A 27,584-nucleotide genomic window follows, 5' to 3' on the forward strand; every position below is an offset into this window, starting at 1 on the left:
TAATATTGTATACCTGTGTCCTGGCTCATTCCAATCCCACTTTGTCTGTCTGACACCAGGCATGCAATGCAACAGAAGTAGTTTTTTGTCCCATTTATAGGTGGCACTGGTATATGGAGCTTGAGAATTGGAGAGAGCCACGAAGTTACCTGTGTTACAAGTAAGTAGCTTTTCTGTTAGGTGTATCGTACCATAAGGCCCCATCTGATTCCAAGAAATACAAAATGTGCAATAATCCATTGAAAAAAGTGCTTCAAGATTCAAAAAGATCAGAGTGAAGTCAATCTTAAGGTACCTTGAAGTCCACTCTGATTCTGTGGACCCCATCTGTCAGCGGCTTCTGTTTGGAGCTATTTCCGTTGGAAAGAGTGTTGAATAGGCCGAGCATACTGTTTTCTGGCTTGTTAGCTGGAAGTGTTTTTTCCTGAAGAATTAAAACAAAAACTTTTTAGTGTACAGCATTAACCTGATGCATACCTCTAGGGCTAACTAAAGGATCAAAGAGGTATAAATGTACATACAAATATGACTAGATCTATTTTAATACATCAAATCCTATCACCTGCTCTGCTTGTGTGCAATGTGCAGACCACGCTTTGTAAATTATATAATTTGCCCACCAGACTATAAATAGGAGCTTGTAATGTAAGAAGAAACATTAATGTCATACGTTTGTATAATGTATTAATGATTAAAAATGTAAATAGGTTTATACTTTTTAGGAATGCCATCTCAAAGAAGTGGAAAATGTTATGAACTTGTTATATGCCTTAATACAGCATTGAATAAATTAAGAGACTGTACCTGTATATATAATTCAGTTTATTAAATTGGAACAGTTAAGTAAAACTATTGCAACAAAATGTCATTGTAGCACTGTTACCACATTAAAAGCGAAGTGAGGAAAACCATCAAATTTCAATTCATACACATATTACTGACGAGGCAGTCTAGTAGTTAATGTTGTAATCACGTGACAAGCTTCTAAAACCAAGGATAACATGATTTGGTGCAGAGACACTAGGGCAAAGTGCAAAAATAGTCTGTGCTAAGTTTTTGGGGAGGAAGAGCCGGTACTGGAGGGATCCTTCTATGTGTAAAAGAAATTAAGTAAATGAGACACAAATAAGAATGTAAGTATGCAGGTGATTGGCTGTATAAAAAGTGTGAGGCAAGAAATAGATATATTTTTAGGAAAACAGTGAAAGATGGGTAGGTGGGATTGAATTAATTTCAACAGATTAGGAACACAAGTTCTTTTGTTGCAAAGTCATGGAAATGCAAGAGATTGTTTACGTAACATGTAATAAAAGTAAATACATACATTTTTAAGGTGATCATAATTTGTGTACTGGTGATATTTTTCTACAATAATCATGGTAAACAAATTATGTATAGATCGTCATTTGTTTACACTACCTTGTAAACCCCGCACCCCGCACCCCACCCCACCCCCCGACCCACCGGTATATTATTTTTGGGACCTTTTTCTGCCCAGAACTTCTTTTTACCTAGGAAACAACAATCTGTTGATCGAACTTATAAAGAGTAATGATACTTGCCCAGGTTTCAGCACTACACACAAACCAATAAAACATAAGAATGATGGGGTTTTGTGCTGCTCTCAGCACCATAATGTGAGAAATATACACACACATGCACAATATGGAAATGTTATCTACTTGCATTTCTAGTTACTCAGCATAAGATTTTATGCTGGTTAACTGCTCAGTCCTGTGCCCATTCCCAGCATCTTAGAAAGCAGCACAAGAGAAACCTCTCCCAAAACTGAAATTGTAATTGTGTGTACTGACATATTTGGTATCACAGAAGAACAGGAAAAATCTCTGACTGCATCACATGCCGTGGATGCAAAAGTACAGGAACGCACATTAAGTAGAAGAGAGCCAAGTAAGTGCCAATTTAATAACTCCCACTTTGCCAGATCACCAGTGATTTGGGAGTATTCATACTCGCCTTACTGAATCTCTCTTAAAGGCAGGAGCATGAAAGTGGTTGATTTTGTGATGACAATAACTGTTTTTACAAGGAGATGGAAAAACTTATTTGCAGGATTACAATTTAAAGGAGTGAGGTTATGCCGGGAAATAAATATGATTCTAAATGTGAAAAATACCTTTATGGACAACAGCGGATTGGTACCTCTGAGGTGAAGAACAATTCAGAGTTCCATCCCAGGCTTCAGCTGTTGGTTTTTATTCTACGGAAACATATGGTGCATCCATCTCAATGCTTTCTAAAGACCATTTTCTAACCTTGCAGGAAAGCTTCAAATATGATAAGAGACCATTCATCAGAGCATTCCCATTTGATGTTGAGGAGAATGCAGACAAAGTCATATATGCTAATGAAACCAAGGCAATAAGGTACTCACCCTCAAGATTGTTTTTTAAGAACTGTGTAAAAGCAGACTACTTAGCTTACTAATTGGCAAGGTACATACTGGTGAGAGTTGCGCCTTGGATGACAGCAATGTTAAGCTAGAAAAAGCACTATCAATGCCAGGCAACAGAGACTGCAACTCTACTTGATCCCTCCAAGGAAGAATGTGACTGAAGAAGAAATAAATGAGAAGTGTGGCTCACTGGTTAGAAGCGGCAGACCCTGAAGCAGAGGTCGGCCCGGGACCAGGGTTCAATTCCCGACGCGGCAGGGTCTTGGGTCAATGTCCGCGGACTCGATAATTCTCGCTTAGGTGCCTATGCTAATCATGGGTCCCACTCTGCAACTCTGGGCAATAGCTTGCTTAATCTCCACAACGGCCCCAGCAACGCCGGGGATGCCTGGCTTCACCTTGGGGTGCCCTCTCACAGGGAAAGCCAGGACGGGTTCCCCAGCGGTATACAGCGCCAGGACACCACGTAACGAGGTAACAGTGCGCTTTACAAGTATACATACATTACATTACATTACTTAACAAATCACCTGTGCTAATTCACATGCTTTTATCATTCCTAATCGTTGAGTTGGAACTCCTACATTACTTTTTAGTTAGCAAAATAGTGCTAAATAAAGTCTGAAAGGTCTTAAATCTGTCACTTTAGTAGCACAATCACTTCAATAAAAGACTAACTTCAACAAATTAGGTCAGAGCATAGCGATTACAACTTTTCCTAGAGACCGCCATGCTGATTTCTTAGCAGATGTTTGAGTATTTTCACTGTTAGAAGAGAGTATGTTTACAGGGTATGGTTAGAAGGGTGGGCTGCTCGAATTTATGGAAGAAACCAACCCTGGAGAACTGGAGTAACAGGTTACATACCTTTACATTGTGACTACAACATAGAATGAGAAGCTTATAAGGAGGGAGGTATAATGCAAGAGGGATTTGGACTATGGGTGATTTTGTGTTGCAGTTGCTGTTTAAGATAGGAGCAGGTGTGTGCTGTAATCATTTTGTTGAAGAATAAAAAAAATTTTAGGTCTCGCCGAGCCAATGCGCTTGCGCGTTGCTTGCGAGATTCTAGTAAGCGGTCCGAAAAGTCTGCGAAAACTGCGGATTAGCCACAGTTCATGTGAGACAGGCACGTGCATGAGGCCAGCCACGTCACACACCACCATTTGTCTGTGCCTCGGCATCAGACTTCAAACGCTGCCGCTCCTCCCCCCAATCAGACTTCAAAGGCTGCCGCTCCCCCGCATCAGACTTGAAAGGAATGCGCTCCCGCTCCCCCGCCCCCCATAGCAATGCCGAGAGCTTGTTTGATATTGCTCACATTACCAAACTCACCGTTTGCTCGATTACTGCCCGCACCTAGCCGCAACACCCTCCCTGCCCGCACTAAACTATTACTCCCTCTTAGAAAAACTCACCTTCCACACGATCCCTTTTAGTAAGTTTAGATTATACAATGCCCATACCTAGCCGTTATTCTTGCACAAATGCGCCTACCATCACGGCACAAAATCCTACCAGCCCAATATTTGACTTGCCCTCTCACGACCCTATTAAAGCAGCACCCTTTTGAAATTCCTCGTTAAGATAACGCATAACAACCGTCGCTCACAAAAATGCACCCATAACACTTACCCGAACAATCTACCACTCGGCATTGAAAATTTAACGACGGCTCGTGCATGACTCCTCCACTTATGTGTTTTAAACGTTTGTGATAGTTTTATTACACTATCTCTCTGCCCACAAGTGCACCGTGGATGCTGGAGTAGTGCTCCCTTTCCTTCTTCGTAAACTGCATATTGTTTACGTATCCCTGCTCGTGCATGACTCCTGCACTTCTGTGTTGTTATAAACCTTTGTGATAGTTTATTGACACTATCTCTCTGCCAGCAAGTGCACCGTGGACGCTTGATTAGTGCTCACTTTCCTCCTTTGTATATGGCATAGTGTTCATGTATCACCGTCTAAATCAGTCTCGCTCTTCTTCCCCTTCTCCCATCTCGATGCCCACCCCACCCACCTTTGGATCCTACATCAGGAAAACAACAAACTGTAAATATATGGCTACGTCCGTTTACATCTCTGCTTGGTATGCCACATGCGGCATCTTTTCTGACATGCTCTTTCTCTGCAACACTTCTATCTCTTGTCACCAACGTGTTTATTGATTCATTGTAACCAACTGTTGAATGTGATTACTGCCGCATATTGCTTCCCTTTCTTTTTTCCTCATGCTCGGGCACAAATGTTTTATTGCGCCCCTTCCACCCCATACGCTTGGAAAACCTCTTGAACCTTATATGAAATCTGCCGCACTCCTAAATAATTTCTTTGCGACCGCTCGCAGCTCAAATGTCGGGGACATATATTATCAAAATGCAACCTATGAATGTATAACCTTAATGTCATGTCAATATGGTTTTTCCGTTATGTACTTTGTTGCTGTCCATATACCTCCTTCTGATGTTGTCTATATAACTTCTACATGGTTGAATGCCTATGTCACTATATATTCACACCCAATATTCCATCCGATAACGTTTGCACTCTCCTGTACCTTCCGTTTTCTATCTAAATTGACCTGATCAAATATGTACTAATATGATACACGTCACTGTTCTCATGCTTCCCACCACCACCTCTCCACGTCTCTTTACACTCCTCACCCTCACACACCCTCACACACCCCTCACCCTCACCCTCACAACCCCTCACCCTCATACACCCTCACCCCCCTCACCCTCACACCCACTCACCCTCACTCACACCCACCCTCACCCTCACACCCCCTCACCCTCACCCACCCTCATCCCCCTCACCCTCATCCCCCTCACCCTCATCCCCCTCACCCTCATCTCCCTCACCCTCATCCCCCTCACCCTCATCTCCCTCACCCTCATCCCCCTCATCCTCACACACCCTCACCCTCACCCTCACCCACCCTCACTCACCCTCACTCACGCTCACCAGCATAGCATAACAAAACATAGCATAACAAAACACAGCATAGCATAACAAAACAAAGCATAGGATAGCATAGCATAACAAAAACCATAGGATAGCAAAACAAAACATAGCATAACAAAACAAAACATAGCATAGCAAAACACAACAAAGCATAGCATAACAACAAAACATAGCATAACAAAAAAGCATAGCATAAAGCAAAACAAAACACAGCATAGTATTACAAAACATAGCATAACAAAACACAACAAAACATAGAGGAACAAAACATAGCATAAGATAACAAAACATAGCATAACATAAAACAAAGCATAGCATAACAAAACAAAGCATAGCATAACAAAACATAGCAAAAAAAAATAGCATATCATAACAAAACAACATAGCATATCATAACAAAGCATAGCATAGCATAACAAAGCATAGCATAACAAAGCATAGCATAACAAAGCATAGCATAACAAAGCATAGCATAACAAAACATAGCATAACAAAACATAGCATAAAATATTAGCATAACAAAACAAAGCATAGCATAATAAAACACAACAAAACACACGATAACATAACAAAACATAGGATAGCATATCAAAGCATAGCATAGCATAGCATACAGCATCACTCACCACCACCACAGCATCACTCAGGGGCACCACAACATCACTATGCGCTACCACAGCATCACTGAATGCAACAGCATCACTCGTTCGCCATCACAACATCACTCAGCGCCACCACAGCATCAACCTGTGCAACCATTCAACAACAACTGGTTCAAATATGTTCTCTCAATGTTTCAAGCTTTATTGCAAATGTAACAAAAAGATGTTAATATTTCACCTCTGTTCTTGGATTTTCATCACATTAAAATACACTGAACATAATCTTCACAAAAGTTATTTACAAAAGTTTAAGCTATTGCCATTATAGATTGCAATAACTTTTATTTAAGTATTAATTATTTAAAAAAATTAAAAGCCATTATTTGTAATATTAATACATGTAAGTCACTTAAATACAACACATTGCATTACAAATGCTATAAGTGTCACATTTGCGAAAGTTATAACTATTGGCATTGTAAATGACAAAGCTATTAATTTCGCTATTTTCAAAAACAAAACATAAATAAAAAAATTGTCATTTACAATACCAATAGCTCAAACTTTCCTAATGCGAAACCTATTGCATTGCAAATGCTTGTTTCATTTATATATGCAAGATATTTTAGAGGCGACAAGTGCCAGTAACACCTGAGTACTAGGTTCCCTCTGAACTAGTGTAAAAATCATGTGACAGCAAGAGCTGCAAACTGAAAGAAACTGCTTCAGAGGGACATACTGTGTTAAACACCCTTTAAGGACACGGTAGGCAGCTACCAGATGAAAAGTACTATGGGCACGAGATAAATGCACCAGTATGTGAGGACAGCATTGTGGAGATGTACATATCCGCACTGCATTCCTCACGGCTGCGTCGCACTAGCAGAGAATGAGGACGCACCCAGACACTGGAGTGATGCGAGAAGAGTGTATGTGTCACTTGATTTACTGGTTAATCAAATGTCCTTGTTTCTTTCAGAGTTGCAATGGCTAGAACAAGGAATGCAACAACTTGGGAGAGGCAGGTTGTTATGAGATTATACATTCTATTCTAATGCACTGATCAAAGTAAACAAAGCAAAAATGTAATGGTTCCCGGGAACTACATAATCAGATACAGCACTGAATTTGGAGACAGAAGGTAGCCACACTTCAGAATAGCGCACAAAACTTGACATGTCTACAGATATTCTAGAGATATAAGCAGCCACCTATGCAAACTATTAGCGGGCAGAAATAAACAGCACTCTGAGGGCTTTTACCATACTATCATTACTTGGATCCTTCAGACAAAGGTGTCCACTTTTATCGTTTTAGATTATTTAAACCTACACTAATTTGGTTGAACAGGTAAATATACTGGAAGAAAGCCTTATAGTGATTGCATACCTTATAATGGAATTAGTAATATCTTTTCTCTTTTACCCAGTCCCCCAGGAGAACTAAGCATATGTTTGAAGGACTTATGAGCAGATTTTAAAACTAACTTAGAGGTTACTAGAGGATCGGTGTGTCTGCAGAATGAAGTTGGAATCATTAAGGCACATTGTGAGAGTAGAAGGAATGGACGTTTTTAAACAGTTAACTATTCCAGTTAGAGATAAGAAAGATCTGAGTTTAGAAGGAGTGTGCAATGATGAATATGATAGAATTGTGTGGAATTTCAAGGATAATTACAGAGCCAAAGTAAATGTTATGGTAGATGTTCTTTTGAAGAGAACAGTTACCAAAGGGAAAGCATAGAACGCCATGTAAATATTCTATGTACCAACAATTTGTAAGGTGGTTGTGGGAGGGAGAGATATCAAGATGTGGCTACACTCCGATTCTCCATGCACCTTAATAGATGAATACAAATGCTGATGAAAGCTCTCAAACAAACTTCAAGTACCAAAAGAAAGATGGTTGTACTCTTTTTGGAATGGCAGAACACTATGCCACATTTGTTGTACTGCACTTACCTAGTAGGACAGGTAAAATAACGCCAAGTTTAGTTGGTCATAAAAACGCGAGGAGGAGCTTAAGAATATGAAAAGATGGACTGCCCAAGCTATTTTTCTCAGACTTTGTGACCTGAGAGAAATCTAGTGCAGTTTCAGAGGCAGGTGCCTATGAATTGTGAGCATTCCTAGCACAGCCTAAAGATGGAAAGCACAAGGTAATGGCATTTGTGATGCAGATGTTCAAGGGAGCAGAAGAATCACATTCTGTAATTGAGGAGGAACTCACCTATTGATGGGTATTAAAATATTTTCATGTGGAACAATAGCCAAGATCAGGACAAATCACAAACCGCTGAGGATACGGACAAGGCGAGGAAATTGCAGTTAGAGTGCCCACCAGAAAGAGTGTTAATGAACGTAAGTAACCTGTTCTTCTGAAGCGTACTTCGAGCTGCGGATTCCTCACCTCGGCAATAGATATCCAAGCAGCACCTCCCCAGTTGCTGTGTCTGTGGAAAGGCTCAGACAAAAAATCCTGCAGAACTGAAAAGGCAAAATGCCCCTACGCCCAGACATGAACATTCAAGCATTTTGCGATTAATGAACGGTTGGGCTGATGCCAATGTAGTAGCCCGGTAGATGTCCAAGACTGGCACTCCACCCACCAGTGCAGTAGTGACAGACAGCCTTGTCTCTGGTGGAACAAGCCTGCAGGCCTTCCAGAGGCTATTTCTTGGACAATGAATTGAACATTTTTATACAAAGGACACTCTTTTAGGAGACTATTCCTTTCTGCAATGCTCTATTCTTCTATGTCCTGGAAAACCCAACAAAGAGCTGATCGTGTACCCGATGTCCAGCGGTGCGAACAATATAAAAGCTTCGAGCTCTTTTTGGTGGTAAGTGATGGGAGTCTTTCTTCCTCCTTGGATGGATGAGGAGGGACAAAGAACACCACCAGAGTGATAACTACCCAATCTGAAATGGTGTTATAACTTTCTGGAGGAGTGCCTCATTAGTCCATAAGCTTATCCAGAAAGAAGGTGGTGTACAGTTGCTGGACAGTGTTCTTTGAGCTCACAAAGTACTATGCACTAGCTCAAATGGAGTGCACACATGTGAGAACACAACTCCAGTCCAATTGGGGCATCACAAAAGGTTTCAGCAGAAATGTGTGTCAGTCACAACAGGTGATTTAAACAGAGATGGTGGATAGGGTAACCATTAAAAAGTAGATAAAGCTGACAACCCTTCAATGTGGCCACAGCAAGGCCTTGCTGGGCTAATGAAAGGGATGAAAGAAGGATGTTAGATAATTGGGCTTGCAGGGGCTGGATATGTCTAGAAGAACTCCATACAACAAACTTGTTAGCATCCAGCATAGATGGTTTTGGGGGATGACCACCTGGCTGCCAGAATGATATTTATAACTTCAGGAGGAAGGTCAAAGTTAGTGAACTGTCACCGGTCATAATAAGAGCATAGAGATGTAAGTTGTACAGGCTTGGGTGAAGGACCCTGCTCCTCTGCTGAGACAGAAGATCCTCTCAAAAAGACAGTCTGATTGCAATACAGAGGTTTATGGACATAATCTCTAAATACCATACTCTCTTGGGCCAAATCAGAGCCACTAGGACGATTTGGGCCTGGTAGGTCCTGATCTTCAGAACTCTGGGTAGGAGAGGTAGAAGCATCTTCAAGGGAAAACGGACTTGGGAACTCAAACACGCAAACATAAGGACACTGAGGGATCAATGGTGGCAAATAGATCAAGACATCTAAGTAATGCTTTGTAAAGGTGTGCGTGTCGCCAAGATAGCTGCCTCGCAGCTGTCTGCTAATGGTACGTTAACTAGCTTCCTTAGTGCATGTGAAGTGTGCCCTGAGATGCAGTTTAACTTTTGCATAGCAAGTTTGGATGCAATTAACATTCCACCTTGCAATGCCTGCTTAGGAAACAGGGCAACTTTAATGAGGTTTTGAAAGGGGTACAAAGAGATGAGCAGTCTTTCAAAAGGACTTCCTTCCGTCAATGTAAGAAAAGAGTGGCTGATTGACACCGAAGGTGTGTATCACTCTTTCCACTAAGGAATCAGGTTGGGGAAAGAATGCGTACAGCTCAATAGTTTGGTTGATGTGAAAAGGTGAGACTATCTTGGGTGAAAATTCGAGACTGGTTGCAAGTAGTACCATGTCCTTGGCTACCTAAATGAATGGTAAATGAATGGCGAGTGCTTATTACTCGCTGATGAGCCATGAGCAAAGTTATAGCTATGACAAAGTCCACCTTCAGGAAAACAAAGTAACTTTCAAAACTAGAGGGGTTCAAAAGGCAGTGCCATCAGCCTTGATGACAAACAAGTTAAGTTGACATACTGAGTTGGAGATGTTCTTGTGGGTATCACCCTTTTTAATCCTCTATAAACGACTTGTTCACCAGAATCTTGAAGAAGGATGAGTGTGGCTACAGAGGCTAAGTGGAAAAGCACAGAGGTATATTTAAGACCTACCTTTTGAAGCGCTAAGACATAACTGATGATATTTTTAACCCATTAAAGAGGGGGGAGGGGTGTTGTTTGGAGATGCAATAGTGCACACAGCTCTTCTACTGGGTTGCATAGCATGCATGAGAAGTGAGCCTATGTGCCTCATGCAATACGATGAGGGAGGTTTAGGTAGTCAAACTTGGTACACCTCAGATTGATAGGTTAAGCTGATTTGGGTGCCTAATTTCACCTTGTTGCAGTGTTGGACGCGGCCCGCCTGACTTTAGCTTCTTGTGAGGTCTGATGGACATTTTTCAGGAGCATTGAGTACTAGGGTCTATTGGGGCACTAGGATTAGGGTCCGACAACTGTCTAATTTTCCTCACAGTGTATGGGGTGAGTGAGAGAGGGAAAAAGGTTTAGGTAAATACACCTGACCAGTTCATCCACAGTACATTGCCCTTTGTGGAGGTGTATACCTGGAGGCAAAAACTGGGCATTTTGTGTTTTAAAGCGTGGCACAGAGGTCATGGCTGGTGTTCCCCACCAACAGAAATACCTGTGAAAAACTTGCCAGTGAAGCTTCCACTCGTGCAGTGGATAAGCTTACAGAAAGTTTGAAGTGCTAGAGAAAAGGCTATCACCTCCAGGAATTTGATGCGCCAACCCTGCTGATGAGGGGTCCAGGTACCTTGCATAGTCAGGTCACCTAAATGTGTGTCCCACCAAGTGAGCGATGTGTCAGCAGTAACAGTCACCCATGGAAGAAGGTCATATAAAGTCCTGCAGAGAAATAGGTTGCTGATGTGCCACCACTGCAGAGAGCACCAAGTGCTTGCCATTTTCAACACTGGATCTTCGCTTGGGATTGCGAGTGGGCACTTGTGTAATCAGTGTGGGGCACACTTGCAATGTAAAATACCATTATACCAAAGAATTTCAATAGAGTTCTTGCAGTTAGCGTATGAATTAGAGGACTGAAAAGAGAGTAAGCAGCCGCTGGAATGCCATCACCCTGTTCTGTTTGCAGTATGCTTTTTTTGTAAGAATGTTTAATAGTGAGCCCAAGAAGGGCTGCATCTGTTGGTTTGGAGGTGGGACTTGTTTCCATTTTTCATGAATCTTACGCTGTGGAGCATGATTAGAGCTGTCAGGGTGTGTGCTAGACACTGTAGTCTTCTGCTGTTGACCAGGAAGTCGTCAAGTATGGGAAGAAGTGGATGCCCGATCTACATAGATGAGCAGCCATGAACGCCAGACAATTGGTTAAGATCTTTGGAGCCATGATGGCAGCGAAAGGAGCACTGTGAATTGATAGCGTTTTCCACTTCCCACAACTGAAGGAACGATTGACTGGTTTAGTGAAGGGGGTGTTAAAGTAGGCATCCTTGAGGTCTAACAACATCAAAGTCTCCCTGATGGAGCAGAGGGAAAACGGTTCTCAAGGTTGACACATGAAAGTGCCCAGACACAATGTACCCATTCAGTGGGCTCTGGTGTAAGATGGCCAGAGAGCCATAATCCTTTGAAATTAGAATGTACAGCACGAAAGGCATTTACCGTACTGCAGTGGGGCCCGCTCTGTATTGCTCCGTTTTGGAGGAGCTCTTGGACCTCCTTATGCAAGACAGTGAGGTGGTCTTGGCTGAGGTGTGTTGGAATGGAGTTCTGCTGGGAGGGGTGGTATGGAATTCTAAGCTGTAATCCTGTCAAACTACTGCTAGCACCTACTGACCTGAGGTGATTTTCTCCCAGTGTGGGGAGGTGGGTGGTAGCATGAGCGAGTCCATGCTAGGGTCAGAGGCTTCTTTCCTGGAGCTGCTTCAATCCCCGCCCTTTTAATTGTTCCACCTGTAACTGCCAAGTGAGTAACCTATGCCGCCTGGGACTCATGAAAGGATTGTGGTGGTCACTAGTAGGATTCAGCATGGCCAAGGGTGTGGATTTGCTCCAGCCCTTGGATTGCTTTCTACGAAATATGCCCGTTTGAGTGGAGACTAAAAGGCGCACACGGAAATTTTAAATCCTCTACTTGATTTTATCCAACATCTCTTCCACTTGGTGACCAAAGATAAGCTCTAAAAGGAATAGGATATGTTAAGGAGTTATTGGACATCCAGTTTGAACCCAGACACGCGACATCATGTGTGGCAGTGGAGCAGGATAATTGCTTTTACGAAGTGAGCAGTGGCATCAAGTGCGCAACAGAGGTTACTGTTGGAAGGAAAATGCTACTTAACAGTATGCATCTGTTCTTGGCATGTAGAGCTGCAGAGTTACACACTGAGCATAGATCGCCACCTAGTGTTGGGCCCGGATGTCTGCAGTTGTTTTTGTCCTGAAAAGTCTTTGGAAGTCACAAGATAGGTAACCCCTCCCTTGGACAACAGTGCGCATGGCCATCGGCTCCATCCTTAGATTGTTTTTCGCCAGCAGGGAAATGATGGAGTTTTGTAAGAAACAGCAAGGATGCTCATGTAAGCTGTATCTAATTAGGATAATACTGGAACAGATAAAGGTAGCCGGGGAGGCGGGTGGGCGTATGTAACTCTTCAGGTCTACATGCCAAAAACAGATGCATAATGGTAAGTAGCATTTTCCGTTCGAGGCATATGAGCTGCAGATTACACACTGTGCATAGATTGTATAGCAGTACCCATTGTTAGCGGCGACCACCGGTATCTGTTCCAGTAGTTTGAAACATTGTTTTCAGTACAGCCTGGCCCACAGTAGCTTGTTGTTTAATTTGCACATCTACACAATAGTGTTTTGTGAAAGTGTGTGGTGTAGATCATGTAGCTGCTTTGCAGATGTCATCTAAGGGAATGTTCCCTAAAAATGCCATTGAACCCCCTATCTTTCTAGTAGAATGGGCTTTAGGAGGAAAAGATAACGTACGTTTATCTTTGTGGTAGCAAATCTGTATACATTTGACAATCCACCTAGCCATGCCAGATTTTGATATGGGGTTGCCTTTGTGTGGTGGTGAGAAAGACACAAAACGTGGTTTAGTTTTACGAAAGGCTTGCGTTCTTTCAATGTAGTAAAGCAGTGCTCTTGACGTCTAAGGTATGAAGAGCTCTTTCTGCGACTGTCTGTGGCTGCGAGAAGAATACGGGCAGCTCTACAGATTGATTGAGATGGAAGGGCGAGAGGACTTTTGGAAGGAATTTAGGATTGGTACGGAGAACAACCTTATTATGATGCATTTGCATAAAAGGTTCTTGAATGGTCAATGCTTGTAGCTCACTAACTCTTCTTAGAGAAGTAATAGCTACTAGGAAAGCAACTTTCCAAGTTAAGAATTGCAGTTCACATTTATGTAAAGGTTCAAAGGGAGGTCCCATTAACCGTGTGAGAACAATGTTTAAATTCCACACAGGTGAAGAGGGTGCTCTGGGAGGAATTATTCTTTTGAGGCCCTCCATAAAAGCTTTTATGGCAGGTACTCTAAAAAGTGATAGATGTCGTCTATTTTGTAGGTATGCTGCAATGGCAGCAAGATGGAGTCTAATAGCTGTGTACGCTAAGTTGCATCTTTGGAGGTGTAGTAAATATCCTATGATGTGTTGAATAGACATCTAGAGAACTGATTTCGCTGTTATGGCAGTATATTACAAAACGTTTCCACATGGCTGAATAACATGCCCTAGTGGTGGGACGACTAGCTTCTTGAATACAGTTCATACAGTAGGAGGAAGGTTAAGATAACCGAACTCTAGGACCTCAGGAGCCAGATCGCTAGGTTGAGCTGAGCTGGATCTGGGTGTCTGATCTCTACATGGTTCTGGGTTAGGAAGCGTGTAGACAGGTTTAGCTTTTGGTGCGGTACCACAGAAAGTTGCAGCAGTGTGGTGTACCATGGTTGCCTGGCCCAAGTCGGAGCAACTAGAATGAGAGTGAGGGAATGTTGCTGAAGTTTGCACACCACTAATGGAAGCAGTGGGACAGGTGGAAAAACGTACGCAAATTTTCCGGACTAGTTCATCCATATCGCATTGCCTTTGGACAGCGGGTGTGGCTACCTGGCGGCGAAGCTTGGGCATTTGGCGTTTTCGTGGGTGGCGAAAAGGTCTATCTGAGGTTGTCCCCACATCAGAAAGAACGGTTGAAGAACTTGTGGTTGAAGTTCCCACTCGTGGATCTGTTGTGCCTGACAGCTTAACAGAACGGCTATGATGTTTTCTACTCCTGGAACATATTGGGCTAAGAGGAAGATGTTCGGAGGTATAGCCCAGCTCCATATCTGAAACACTAACAGAGAGTTGCAGAGAGTGTGTCCCTCCTTGTTTGTTTATGTAATACATGACTGTCATTTCTGTGCAGACTAAGACAGCTTTGCCCAATATGTGCTTTTGGAATGCTTTTAGGGCTAGAAAAATGGATAGTAACCTCCAGGTGGTTGATATGGAGTAACTTTTGTTGCGGTGTCCACCTGCCTTGCATGGTGTGCTGCAGGAGGTGGGCTCCCCAGCCGGAGAGCGATGCGTCTGCTATCATAACTATTTGAGGAACTGGCTCTAGGGATGGTCGGCCCTTGGAAAGGTTTTTGGTGTTCCACCATTGCAGAGAGCGGTGAGTTCGACCAGCTACCAACATTAGGTCTGTTAATTGACCTTGAGCCTGGTTCCATTGTAGTGTTAACCACTCTTGAAGAGGACGCATCTGTAGTCTTGCATGAGGCAGTATGAATATGCAAGAGGTCACCATTCCTATGAGTTACATGAACAATCGAGCTGGAAGAGAGTGTTGCAGTTGGAATTTGGTTAGAAGAGCTTGCATATTTGTTATCCGGGCAGGAGAGGGATAAGCTAGCGCTGTTGAGGTGTTTATTGTGGCACCAAGATATTGTTGTACGTGGGACTGTTGCAGGTGGGACTTGGTGTGGTTTACTGTGAACCCCAAGTTGTAGAGTAATTGGATCGTGGTGTGAGTGGGTTGTACACACTGACTGTATGAGCTGGCTTTCATGAGCCAGTTGTCGAGATATGGGAATACGTGAATGTGCTGTCTTCTTAAGTGTGCTGCTACTACTGCTAGGCACTTGGTAAACACTCTTGTTGCTGTTGTGACTCTGAATCGGAGTACCTTGAATTGATAGTGCTGACCGTCCAGTGCAAATCGGAGATACTTTCTGTGAGCTGTGTGAATGGGAATGTGGAAATAGGCGTCCTTGAGATCTATAGTGGCAAGGAAGTTGTTTTGTAAAAGGAGAGGAAGGACCTGTTGGACTGTGACCATATGGAATTGGTTTGATTGTATGTACAGGTTTAGTGGTCTGAGGTCAAGAATAGGCCTTAGAGAGCCGTCCTTTTTTAGGGTAAGAAAGTACAGGGAGTAAACTCCCTTGTTTTGTTGATGCAGTGGAACTGGTTCTATTGCGCTTTATTTGTAGAAGGGATTTTACCTCCTGCCTGAGCAGTAACAAATGTTCTTGTGACATTGGACGCTGTTTGGGTGGTAGGTTTGGAGGGGGTAGAGGTTAGTTCGAGACAGTAACCTGCTTGAATTATTTGTCGCCCACACCTGTCTGATGTGATGTTGGTGCAAACAGGAAGGAATTGTTGTATTCTTTCCCCAACTGGAGTGGAATGTGGTGGGGGAAGTGGAGGGAAGTCATTGGGCAGGGGTGGAGGCAGAGCGTGAGTTGTTAGTTTAGCCTCTGCCTTTATTGTTGTTACCCCTGTAACCCCCTCTTTGGTATCCCCTACTCTAGGTGGATTGTGTAGGGGCTTTGTAAGAAGTAGAGGGACTATCTGAGGAGTAACCTCTAGTGGTGCTTCTATAGGATGAGCAACGAAAAGAACGTCTGGGAGCTTGCGACTGCAAGGTTGCCATAGATTTAGCTGTGTCCGTATCCTTTTTCATGGGATACGTCCACATTAGGCTCAAATAAGTATTGCTCATAGAAGGGTCGATTGAGTATGGCACTTTGTACTTCAGGTTTGAAACCTGAAATGCGTAGCCAGGCATGCCTACGCAAAAGGACACTGGTATTAATTCCCCTTGAAGCGGTATATGCTGCATCTAGGGCACAACGAATATAGAAATCGGTGATGGTTTTACCCTCTTGTATAAATTCATTGGCTCTATTCTTGTATTTGTCAGGAAGGTGCTGCATTATGGTTTCTAACTCGTCATTATGTGCCCTGTCGTACCTTGCTAATAATGCCTGAGTATTAGCAATACGCCAAATGTTTGCTGCTTGTGACACCGTTCATTAGCCTGAGGCGTCTAGGAGTTTAGACTATCTGGTGGGGGAGCCTCACCTGATGTTTTGGGAATTGGCTCTTTTGCGTGCATTAGAGACTACAAGGGAGTCTAGTGGTGCAGGCCCTTTAATGTAGGCTTGGTCTGAGGGGGCAGCCTTATACTTCTTCTCAATTCGGGGGTTGAGGATTCAAGCCCTAACTGGATCTTTGAGGACCTCTTGCGAATGCTTAATGACCCCTTTAAGCATAGGTAAAATTGAGGTGGACCTTTGTGTGGTATCAAAGGTATCCATAAGGAAGTCTTCGTCTACAGGGTCTGTATGTAGGTCAACTCCATGATATTGGGCAGCTCTATGGACAAGTTGGTTAAATCCCATAGTGTCTCTGGTGGGGAAGGCCTGGAGGGGTATATGCCAGGAGGACTAGGATTATCTAGTGGCTCATTATCTGCACCATCCCCTGTGTCATCAGAGGTGTTATCCCTGTCATCATCATCTTCTAATGGAGTAGGAGATGGTGTAGGGGAGTGAAGTGGCAGGGGAGGAGGTGGTGGAGGAAGAGGAGGAGGAGGAGGAGAAGGTATTCTTAGAGGAGAAGTCGCAACGTCTGTCTTCTTAGGATGAGGAGCTGGTGCAGGCGTCTCTAATGGTGTTTTTTTAGAACCAAGAGTCAATCGACCAGTTTTGGGATCTTTGACAAGAGTCTTTTGTGTAGGATCTGGATGGAAAAGTTCCTCTGTGTGAGTTAGATCCTTTGGTGCTGAGGTTTTTGGTTCCGTAGACTTTTTCGGCACCGAACCGGTATTATCTTTTGGTTTAGAAACATGTTCTTTTGTAGTGTCTTTGTCCGGTGGGCCGTTTGGTTTTTTCGGCTCCGAAGCATGGGAGTCGGGTGCTTTTGGTGGCAATTTCTTGCTCGGCTCCGGGTGTGGTTTTGGTGCCGAGGAGCCAGTGCCAGTATTTGGCGCAGAGTGCTTAAATGTGGAAGCAGCTGGCGTGGAGGTGGAAGAAGATGGTTTCTTTTTCGGTGCAGGTAGGTGTGTGCCGGCACCAGGGGTAGGCTGACTCGAGTCCAAGTCACCTAAAGGCTTATTAGGCTTCTTTGCCAAGCCCAAAAGCGGAGCCTAGGAAGCAGTCTCTCGGTGTGCACCCGGGCCCGAAGGCGAGGGTGTGACCGAAGCCTTTTTGGAGGGTGTCGAGGAAGGATCGGAGTTGACATGTGTACTTATAACCCTCTGTGCCAGAGTGATGTCCTCGACATCTGAGTCGTCGGCCTTGGAGTCGCTGTTGATGCCATGTTGTTGCTCCTACTCTGACATGTCGACGCCCTCTTGGAAAATGTCATAAGGGATCGAAGATGACGAGCAAGCCATGGTTCTTCAAGCTAGTCGGTCTCGAAACGTCTTCTTGGAGCGGAAGGAGGCACAAGCGGAACAGTCTCTGGCCTCGTGCTCCGATGAGATGCAAAGGTTGCACACCTCATGTAGATCGGTGTGGGGAAACTTTGACCCACATTGAGGACACTTCTTAAATGGCGTCCTTTCCATGAGCCAGAGAGTAAGGCCCAGGTAGGCCCGAAGGCCTTTGTCGACGATCAGAATCTAAGACTTCGAAGTCGTGAAAAGTCACGTCAATGGGAAGCGCGATGGAGACAATACCGTCGAACTGGGTGAGGATTGCGCGCCTAAGGAAAATCGGTTCCAAACGGGAGCGCAGGAAACCCATCCGAGCCCGATGCCGGAAAAAAACAATCTAAGGATGTAGCCGATGCCCATGCGCACCGTTGTCCAAGGGAGGAGTCACCTATCTCGTGACTTCCAAAGACTTTTCAGGACAAAAACAACTGCAGGCATCCGGGCCCAACACTAGGTGGCGATCTATGCACAGTGTGCAATCTGCAGCTCATATGCCTCGAACATACTTTCCCCCCCCCCTCAGGAAATAGCTGCTCGAACCTCTTTCTGTATTTCTGAGTGAGGCGCTCCACCCAGATCTCCATTTCCTCCCAGTGATGCACAAGTTACTACTTGTGTAACGATATACCTGTAAGAGACATTAGTTAGTGATACATTCCTTACCTTAGAATATCCCCAGGCGTCAGACTGGACCCGGAAAGATTTTTCATCAGAAGTACCCCTGCGCATCGGTAAGTGGCATTGTGCGGCTCCGCATCCGTCGCTGGCGTCGTAAGCGCTGAGATGACATCACAGAGACTACTTAGGTGCCACCCATGCGCGCTGACGTCAGTTCTGTACACTACTTTCCGCGCCAGCAACCCAGAGCCATGCAAGAAACGGACGACAGGTGCCATGAAACTAGAGTCCTGGAAGGGATGACCTTAACCCTAGAAATCAGTTCGCAGAACGGGGAGGATGGGTGGGACGGTAAGGAATCTATCACTAACTAATGTCATTAGATGCGATTAGATCAGGGACTAGTTCTAAAAGAACATGTGAACTTGGTGACTGGATCATGTTTTCGGACAATTGGTCTTCTAAGACGAGTATTTCCTTTTCTATCAGACGTCTATAGAAAGACCCTTGTCCAGGCCCTTGTGATAAGTCGGTTAGATTATTGTAACGGTCTTCTCATCTCCGCCAATGAAAACGTGCTTAACCGACTGCAAGTGGCCCAAAACACAGCGGCCAGGCTAGTCCTTAATGTTCCATCGAGAACTCCGTCTAGGCCCCTTTTGGAAGAGCTTCACTGGCTGCCCATACGCCAGCGCATTAAGTTTAAGATATGTTGCATCATACACAAAAGCCTCTTTGGCACAGGCCCGAAATACCTGGCCCAAAAATTTCAGTTTCATAAACCGGAACGCCCTCTGCGTTCCAGCAGCCAACTTCTACTAAAAGTTCCCCCTATTAGGAAGGCTAGGCAGGGTGGCCGTGCCCTTTCATACATAGGGGCCACCCTCTGGAATAAACTCCCTATCAGTATGAGGCAAAATCCCAATCTTCTTTCCTTCAGAAAAATACTGAAGACACACTTGTTTTTAGAAGCATAGTCCAGTTGGCACCTCTGTAAGGCTCGGATTCTGACATTATTGGTGAACCAAGCGCAGAGATAGCCCTTCGGGAGTCGAGTCCTGCGCTATATAAGCATATAAATGAAATAAAATAAATAAATGTCGTTTACAGATATATCGTTACACAAGTAGTAACTTGTGCATCTGAAAGACACGTTAGTGATGGATTCCTTACCTTAGAATAGAAACCCCAGCAATACCAACACGGGTGGTGGGACTGCGAACAAGATTCTATCAGGAAGTCACGGAGAATAGAACAGCCAAAGAAGCCGTCTCTCCGGACTTGGCTGTCAAGGCAGTAATGCTTGGTAAACGTGTGCAGCGAGGCCCACGTAGCTGCCCGACAAATGTCCTGCAAGGGAACCCCGCGTCTCAAGGCAGTAGTGGCTGCCATTGCCCTGGTAGAATGGAACGCAGCCCCACAGGAGGCTCCTTCTTAGCCAACGATTAACACACTTTGATGCACAGAACGACCCACCGAGAGATGGTTTCTTTGTGTACAGCCCAACCTTTTTTGGCACCCACGTAGCCAAAAAAGAGCTGGTCATCCAGCGCTTCGGATAAAACGAGAGTGCACGTTTTGGGTCCGGACGGTGGAGCCTCTCTTCCTCTTTCGAAGGATGCGGAGGCGGAAAGAAGGTGGGCAAAGTGATGGCCTGCCCACAGTGGAAGGGGGTGACAACCATTGTCAAGAAAGAAGGATGGGTCCATAGAACCACCTTGTCCAGATGAACAGAAAGGAAAGGAGGTTTAGAAGAAAGAGCCTGGAGCTCACTAACTCTTCTGGCAGAGGTGTAAAGGACAGTTATGAAGGGGCTAAAAGGGAGCGCACATCAGATAGGTCAAGACAAGATTTAAGTCCCATTGAGGCATTATGAACGGCACGGGAGGAAACGTGTGTGTAATGCCTTTCAGGAAACGGTTAACAACCAGGGACTTAAAAAGAGAAGGCTAATCTGGAAGCCGTAGAAAGGCGGAGATGGCCGAAAGATAACCTTGGATAGTGCCCAGAGCAGAGCCCTGCTGGGCCAATGATAGAAGGAACAGAAGGACCTCAGAAAGGGGGGCAGAAAGGGGATCCACAGCATTTGCTGTGCACCATGCCACAAATGTGTTCCACCTGCAGGCATATACCGTTTTAGTGGAGGGATGCCTGGCTGCCAGACTGACATCACAGACTTCGGGAGGAAGATCGAAAGACGTCAACTGTCGCTGCTCAATCTCCATGCATGGAGGTGGAGGCTGGACAGGTTCGGGTGGAGGACCCTCCCCTGCTGCTGTGACAGAAGATCCTACCGAAGAGGTAGTTGGATCGGGGGATCGATTGCCATGCGGAGTAGCTCGGGATACCAGTATCTTCGTGCCTAATCCGGAGCCACAAGGATGACTTGGGCCCGGTTGCGCCTGATCTTCTTCAGGACTCTGGGCAGAAGTGATATAGGCGGAAATGCGTACAACAGACCGCAACTCCACTCACGACAAAAAGAGTGCAGCCTTGGAAATTCCAACGCGCGGAACTGATTAAATTGCACGTTCTCTTTGGTGGCGAATAGATCTAGCCAAGGCTCTCCTCACTGCAGAAAGACGGATTGCCCAAAGCTCCAAAAGGTTGATATGGAGCCAGGATTCCGCCGGAGACCAGAGGCCTCTGAACTCCGCCTCTCCCAAGTGGCTGCCCCATCCCAGGAGGGACACATACGACACCACTGTGTGGTCTGGTTGGGGAAGGGAGAGGGATCTGCCATTGACTCAATCGCGATTCGTGAGCCACCACTGCAATTGTCGTACAGTGCCCTCCGAGATCTGGACATGATCGGACAGGTTGCCCTGATGCTGTGCCCACTGGAACTTCAGGTCCTACTGCAGAGCCCGCATATGCTTTCTGGCATGTTGCACTAGCAGGATGCAGGAGGCCATCAGGCCCAGGAGCCGGAGGGTCATCCTGACTGAATCCGGGGATAGAGGCTGAAAGATAGGAATCCTAGCCTGAATATCCCGTACTCGCTGCTCAGGAGGATAGACCTGAAACTGCGTCAAATCCAGAACCGCTCCGATGAAGGAGAGCTTCTGAGAGGGACTCCCGAGGGACGCTGGTAAGGCCGAAGGGGAGCACGGCAAACCGAAAATGCTCCTGGCCTAGAGTGAACCACAGGTAACGCTGGTGGGCCGGCAGGACAGGGATGTGAAAATAGGCGTCCTGCAAGTCCAACGCTACCATACAGTCTCCAGGGTCGAGGGCAGCCATCTGGTGTCAACATCGAATGCACCCAGTCTTGGACTTCCTCTGAGGTGCTCAAGGACAATGTTTAGGGGCTGGGAGTCAGTTGGCTGGCTGGGATCCCAATGGTACCCTCGTCGTCGTCCTCCTCTGTGCTGCGCAGATCCTGTTTACTGAAGACATCAAGCATCTCAGACGATGACTGCTGCTGCATTTTTGAGTGCGTTCAAAGCCTTTCCTTTCAGCACCATTTAGTCTTTTTACACCTAAAGGCAAGGCAGATGGTCTTGTTGTGGTAAGGGGAGAAGCAGAAGTTACAAACACAGTGCTGGTCAGCCCATGGATGTTTCTCATTGCACCTTGGACAAATTTGGAAAGGAATGTTTTTCAATACCCCCTTCCTGTCTGCATTCTTGAATGTGAGCTCTGCAGTGATCAAACAGACTGAAGTCTCGAAGAGAGTAACAGCTAGGCCAGGAAAACATGTGTAGTACATGTTGAACTCCGTGCCGTAGTTAAACATGCCAAAAACCAATAGTAGGGAAAAAATAATAAAAGTTATGGACTAAGAGAGTAGTCACAGCCACACCATGACTCGAAGCATCTTGCAACAAAAAGAAGTTATAATGCTTGCGCCAAACACTAGAAGGCAGGAGGACACCTATGAATAATTCATTACAGAGATAATTAACCGTTTATTCTGATAGTTACTTCTTCCTGCAGATTCATCATGTTATGAATGAGCCGGGAGAAAGGTCTGATTAGTGGCTATTAACTATGGATATCATGTAGCAGAGACCTAGTGAAGTATCTACCATTCTGTGCCTGACCGGGAGGGAAAAAAAAGTTGGTATTCCATGGGGAGGGCAGTATAAGACAAGACGGTCCTCAGTGTGTGCACAAATGGCAACAAGATATTCTTTCTTGGCCAAAGCATAGAGGATGTAAAGGCACAGAAATTCCCTTCCCAAAACAATTACCGCTTGATCCATCTCAGCCCCAGCATAGCCTACAATCAATTTGCTGCTTTGATCACATTCAAAGCAACATAAGAGGCTCTTTATCATTGGCAAAATGAAGGGGTCAAGAATGATGGGAGCGTGATAGACTGCTCCGGCGCAACTAAGCAGGGAAGATTTGATGAGCAGGCATTAAAGAACAAGTTACTTAACTTTGTTAATGATCTTTTTGGTGGACACTCTAAGCGCAAATTGCTCAGTGTGTGACTGTTCCCCAGGATTCAGACTGGATGCGGAAAATTGTAAGGAAGCACTCTTAGGTGCCGGTAGGTTGCACTGTGTGGCTCAGCACCAACATTGTTCCAATCTAGAAGTGACGAGCTAAGGTACATATAAGCACCATGCGTGTGTGCTGACATCAGTTGCTTTCTAGGGTGTCCGAGCCAGTCTTCAGATTGGCATGACCAATGTGTGTATATCTCTAGATTTGGACTCTGTTTTTGATGGAACAAGAGTCCAATTCAGAGAAAGGAGTGGTGGGAGGTGAGGAATCTGTTTAATAGAGAATATACCAGAAAAATCATTACTAAAGGTAAATAACTTATTGTTCCAATGGATATTTCTAAGCGCAAAATCCTCATCTTGAGAAAAGATGCCACAGCAGTGTCCAACAAGGTGGTGGGCCTAAGGACAGAGCAGACAAAATGCCCCTCTCGACGAACCAAATTGTCGAGGCAGCAGTGCTTCATGAATGTGTGTATACCGACATCCATGTAGCTGTCTGACACATATCTAGGACAGGAACTCCACATGCCAATGCAGTGTTAGTAGTTTTGGCCCTGGTAGAATGAGCCTGGAAGCAGTCGTCGGGCTGCATCGTCTCCAGTACATAGGAGATCCTTATGCAGAGAACAATCCACCAAGAGATGATCTGTTTTTGCACTTCCTTGTCCTTTACATCTCCAACAAATTGAACAAAGAGCTCATTGTCCACCTGATGTTATTTGGTGTAATCAATATAAAAGCTTAGTGCCCTCTAAGGGTACACACAATTGAGAGTCTCTCCCTCCTTACAGGGTGGAGGTAAAGCAAAGAATGTCGGAAGTGAGATAGTACATGCCTAACATGTAAAGGAGTGACTGCTTTTGGTAGAAAAGAAGCTCAGGCCCTAAACATGAACCTATCAGGAAAAAAAGCTGTATATGCTAGGTTGACAGAAGGAGCCTGTAGCTCTCTCATATCTAGCCGATGTTGTAGCAATGAGAAAGACTGTCTTTAACGTCAGACATGCAGAAAAAAGTTTAGGTGTTCCCTGGGTTTTGATTTCTCTGGGGAAATCAATCATTCACTCTTCACAACATACCATCTCATACCCTTCAGCCTATTTGTGTTGTATGCTATAGTGAAACCACAAAACATAAGGTATTCAGTGTACAAAACATCAAAATGTTATTATTAAAAAGTCTTTAAAAAAATTTTTTGAATACATTGTAAAACATGAATTCATTACAATTTGTTAAAAACCAATTTCTGTCAATCAAGTGGTACCTAGATCCTAGTGTTTGTCAGTTTTTTTAGACACAGAAATCAAGGGATCAACACACTTTCAAAGACATCACTTCCATCAACAATATTCATAAAATTATACTAATAAAATTATACAATCAATACATCCCCAACGGGGTAGTCGACGCGTTTCGGTGGTTGTGGAGCTATGCCCCACCTTCCTCAGGACAATTTTGATGTACACAATTATCTGTGAATAAAAGATACCAATGTCAAAGTTCATTCACAGTACATTTACAGTTTTTTTTCTTTTCCACCCTTGTGTCTTACACAGTTTGTGGTCCCACTATGCATTAAAACCAGTATCGTGACCCTTTGGGACCGCCATCCCCCTTAATGTTAGATATGGGCTTGGGCGTACTGACTCACTTGACTATGCATTCACACATTTCCCTCCTCATTGTCTTCGTACATTATAGAGATAGCATACCTTTAAAGATATCCTTTTTCTAATTTGGATATAGGTTCAAAGTTAAACTTTGTAGCGGCTCACTGTAGTCACGCTCTGTAGACAAAGATATTCATCATATTAGCTCCATGATTGTATCCAATATTTACTTTGGATACCAAATTGAGCATAATTTAATCAGGGACTACCCTACCTTGAGTTTATGCGCAAGATACTTGATTTTGCTTGCGATATTCTGTCTTATTCGTTTTCCTGGCAGCTATGTTCAGAGTTGCCCTGTTAGGATGCATTTAGTCGCATATTTAATTCCCCATTCTCCATTAATAGTGAGTTATTATCTAAATTGGTATATGTAACTACACACCTTAGTCAAGATAATCAGGTGTTTTCATCGGTGAAAAACTTCTTTACGCCTTTTCTGCTGGTATCGGTTTGTGTAATTTTTAGAAACCAGAATGATTTATTTTAATCACTCATTTTCATCAATTAATCTGACCAGATTGCTTTCTAGTGCCTCGCTCACCTCCTTTCTTAAAAGTTTTTCTGGCGTGGTTATTCCCAGTTCAACCATTGCTTTTCTTTCTGTTTGTTTCCTGCTTTCCAAATCTTTTAAAGAGAGGGATATTCACATTAGTCAGCTACACTCTTTTGCAGATTTTTTGTATTAATTTTTCTCCCAGTCTCACCTTGTGATATTAGTTCAAGGTCCACTGCTCGGTTAAACCCTCGTTGATTCTCTTGTTGTAAGGACTTCCTTCAATTGTCCTTCTTGAGTATGCCTCTGTAAGAATATATATATATATATATATATATATATATATATATATATATATATATATATATATATATATATATATATATGTCAAGATGTTACCTTCCTATCATATTCAGCCTAAGCGCTCATTCACATATTCAGAGTTATGCCTTCGCTTTAGAGTCGAATGGGGAGGGAGTCTCATCTTTTAAAAGTCTTCTGCTTCCACAACTATCGATACTATCCCCGTATTCTTAAGCGTCTCAGTGTATGTTGCTTATTAGGCGCTTAACGTGTGGAGAGACACTTAAGCCCAGTATAGAGACGGGCTTGGGAAAAGCGTAAAATTAATATTTCAAACACACGAGGGGAATTGAGTCACAGGGTTTAACACAGAGAGACTCACCCGACTATATTTTAAAAGGTTGCATTATGTGGGCGTAAAAGAATCCCACGCTCAACAGTGCGCGTTTTTGCAATATCCAAGAGGAAGCGCCTAATGAGCAACATACACTGAGACGCTTAAGAATACGGGGATAGTATCGATAGTTGTGGAAGAAGAAGACTTTTAAAAGATGAGACTCCCTCCCCATTCGACTCTAAAGCGAAGGCATAACTCTGAATATGTGAATGAGCGCTTAGGCTGAATATGATAGGAAGGTAACATCTTGACATATATATATATATATATATATATATATATATATATATATATATATATATATTTCTTACAGAGGCATACTCAAGAAGGACAATTGAAGGAAGTCCTTACAACAAGAGAATCAACGAGGGTTTAACCGAGCGGTGGACCTTGAACTAATATCACAAGGTGAGACTGGGAGAAAAATTAATACAAAAAATCTGCAAAAGAGTGTAGCTGACTAATGTGAATATCCCTCTCTTTAAAAGATTTGGAAAGCATGAAACAAACAGAAAGAAAAGCAACGGTTGAACTGGGAATAACCACGCCAGAAAAACTTTTAAGAAAGGAGGTGAGCGAGGCACTAGAAAGCAATCTGGTCAGATTAATTGATGAAAATGAGTGATTAAAATAAATCATTCTGGTTTCTAAAAATTACACAAACCGATACCAGCAGAAAAGGCGTAAAGAAGTTTTTCACCGATGAAAACACCTGATTATCTTGACTAAGGTGTGTAGTTACATATACCAATTTAGATAATAACTCACTATTAATGGAGAATGGGGAATTAAATATGCGACTAAATGCATCCTAACAGGGCAACTCTGAACATAGCTGCCAGGAAAACGAATAAGACAGAATATCGCAAGCAAAATCAAGTATCTTGCGCATAAACTCAAGGTAGGGTAGTCCCTGATTAAATTATGCTCAATTTGGTATCCAAAGTAAATATTGGATACAATCATGGAGCTAATATGATGAATATCTTTGTCTACAGAGCGTGACTACAGTGAGCCGCTACAAAGTTTTACTTTCAACCTATATCCACATTAGAAAAAGGATATCTTTAAAGGTATGCTATCTCTATAATGTATGAAGACAATGAGGAGGGAAATGTGTGAATGCATAGTCAAGTGAGTCAGTACGCCCAAGCCCATATCTAACATTAAGGGGGATGGCGGTCCCAAAGGGTCACGATACTGGTTTTAATGCATAGTGGGACCACAAACTGTGTAAGACACAAGGGTGAAAAAGAAAAGAAAAAAAACTGTAAATGTACTGTGAATGAACTTTGACATTGGTATCTTTTATTCACAGATAATTGTGTACATCAAAATTGTCCTGAGGAAGGTGGGGCATAGCGCCACAACCACCGAAACGTGTCGACTACCCCGTTGGGGATGTATTGATTGTATAATTTTATTAGTATAATTTTATGAATATTGTTGATGGAAGTGATGTCTTTGAAAGTGTGTTGATCCCTTGATTTCTGTGTCTATAAAAACTGACAAACACTAGGATCTAGGTACCACTTGATAGACAGAAATTGGTTTTTAACAAATTGTAATGAATTCATGTTTTACAATGTATTCAAAAA

General features: G+C 43.6%; 1 protein-coding gene across 2 annotated transcripts in view; it reads right to left on the minus strand.

Moving 5' to 3' along the window:
- KMT2A (lysine methyltransferase 2A) overlaps positions 1-27,584 on the minus strand; it is a 1,541,152-nt gene that overhangs the window by 887,100 nt on the left and 626,468 nt on the right. For both annotated transcript variants that reach the window (XM_078682247.1, XM_078682245.1), the window contains exon 9: positions 296-424. In XM_078682247.1, the coding sequence (XP_078538373.1) occupies positions 296-424 (129 nt within the window). The remainder of the gene's footprint in view (positions 1-295; positions 425-27,584) is intronic.

The sequence above is a fragment of the Lissotriton helveticus genome, chromosome 3_1 (genome assembly GCF_964261635.1).
Source record: "Lissotriton helveticus chromosome 3_1, aLisHel1.1, whole genome shotgun sequence".
NCBI classification, from domain to species: Eukaryota; Metazoa; Chordata; class Amphibia; order Caudata; family Salamandridae; genus Lissotriton; species Lissotriton helveticus.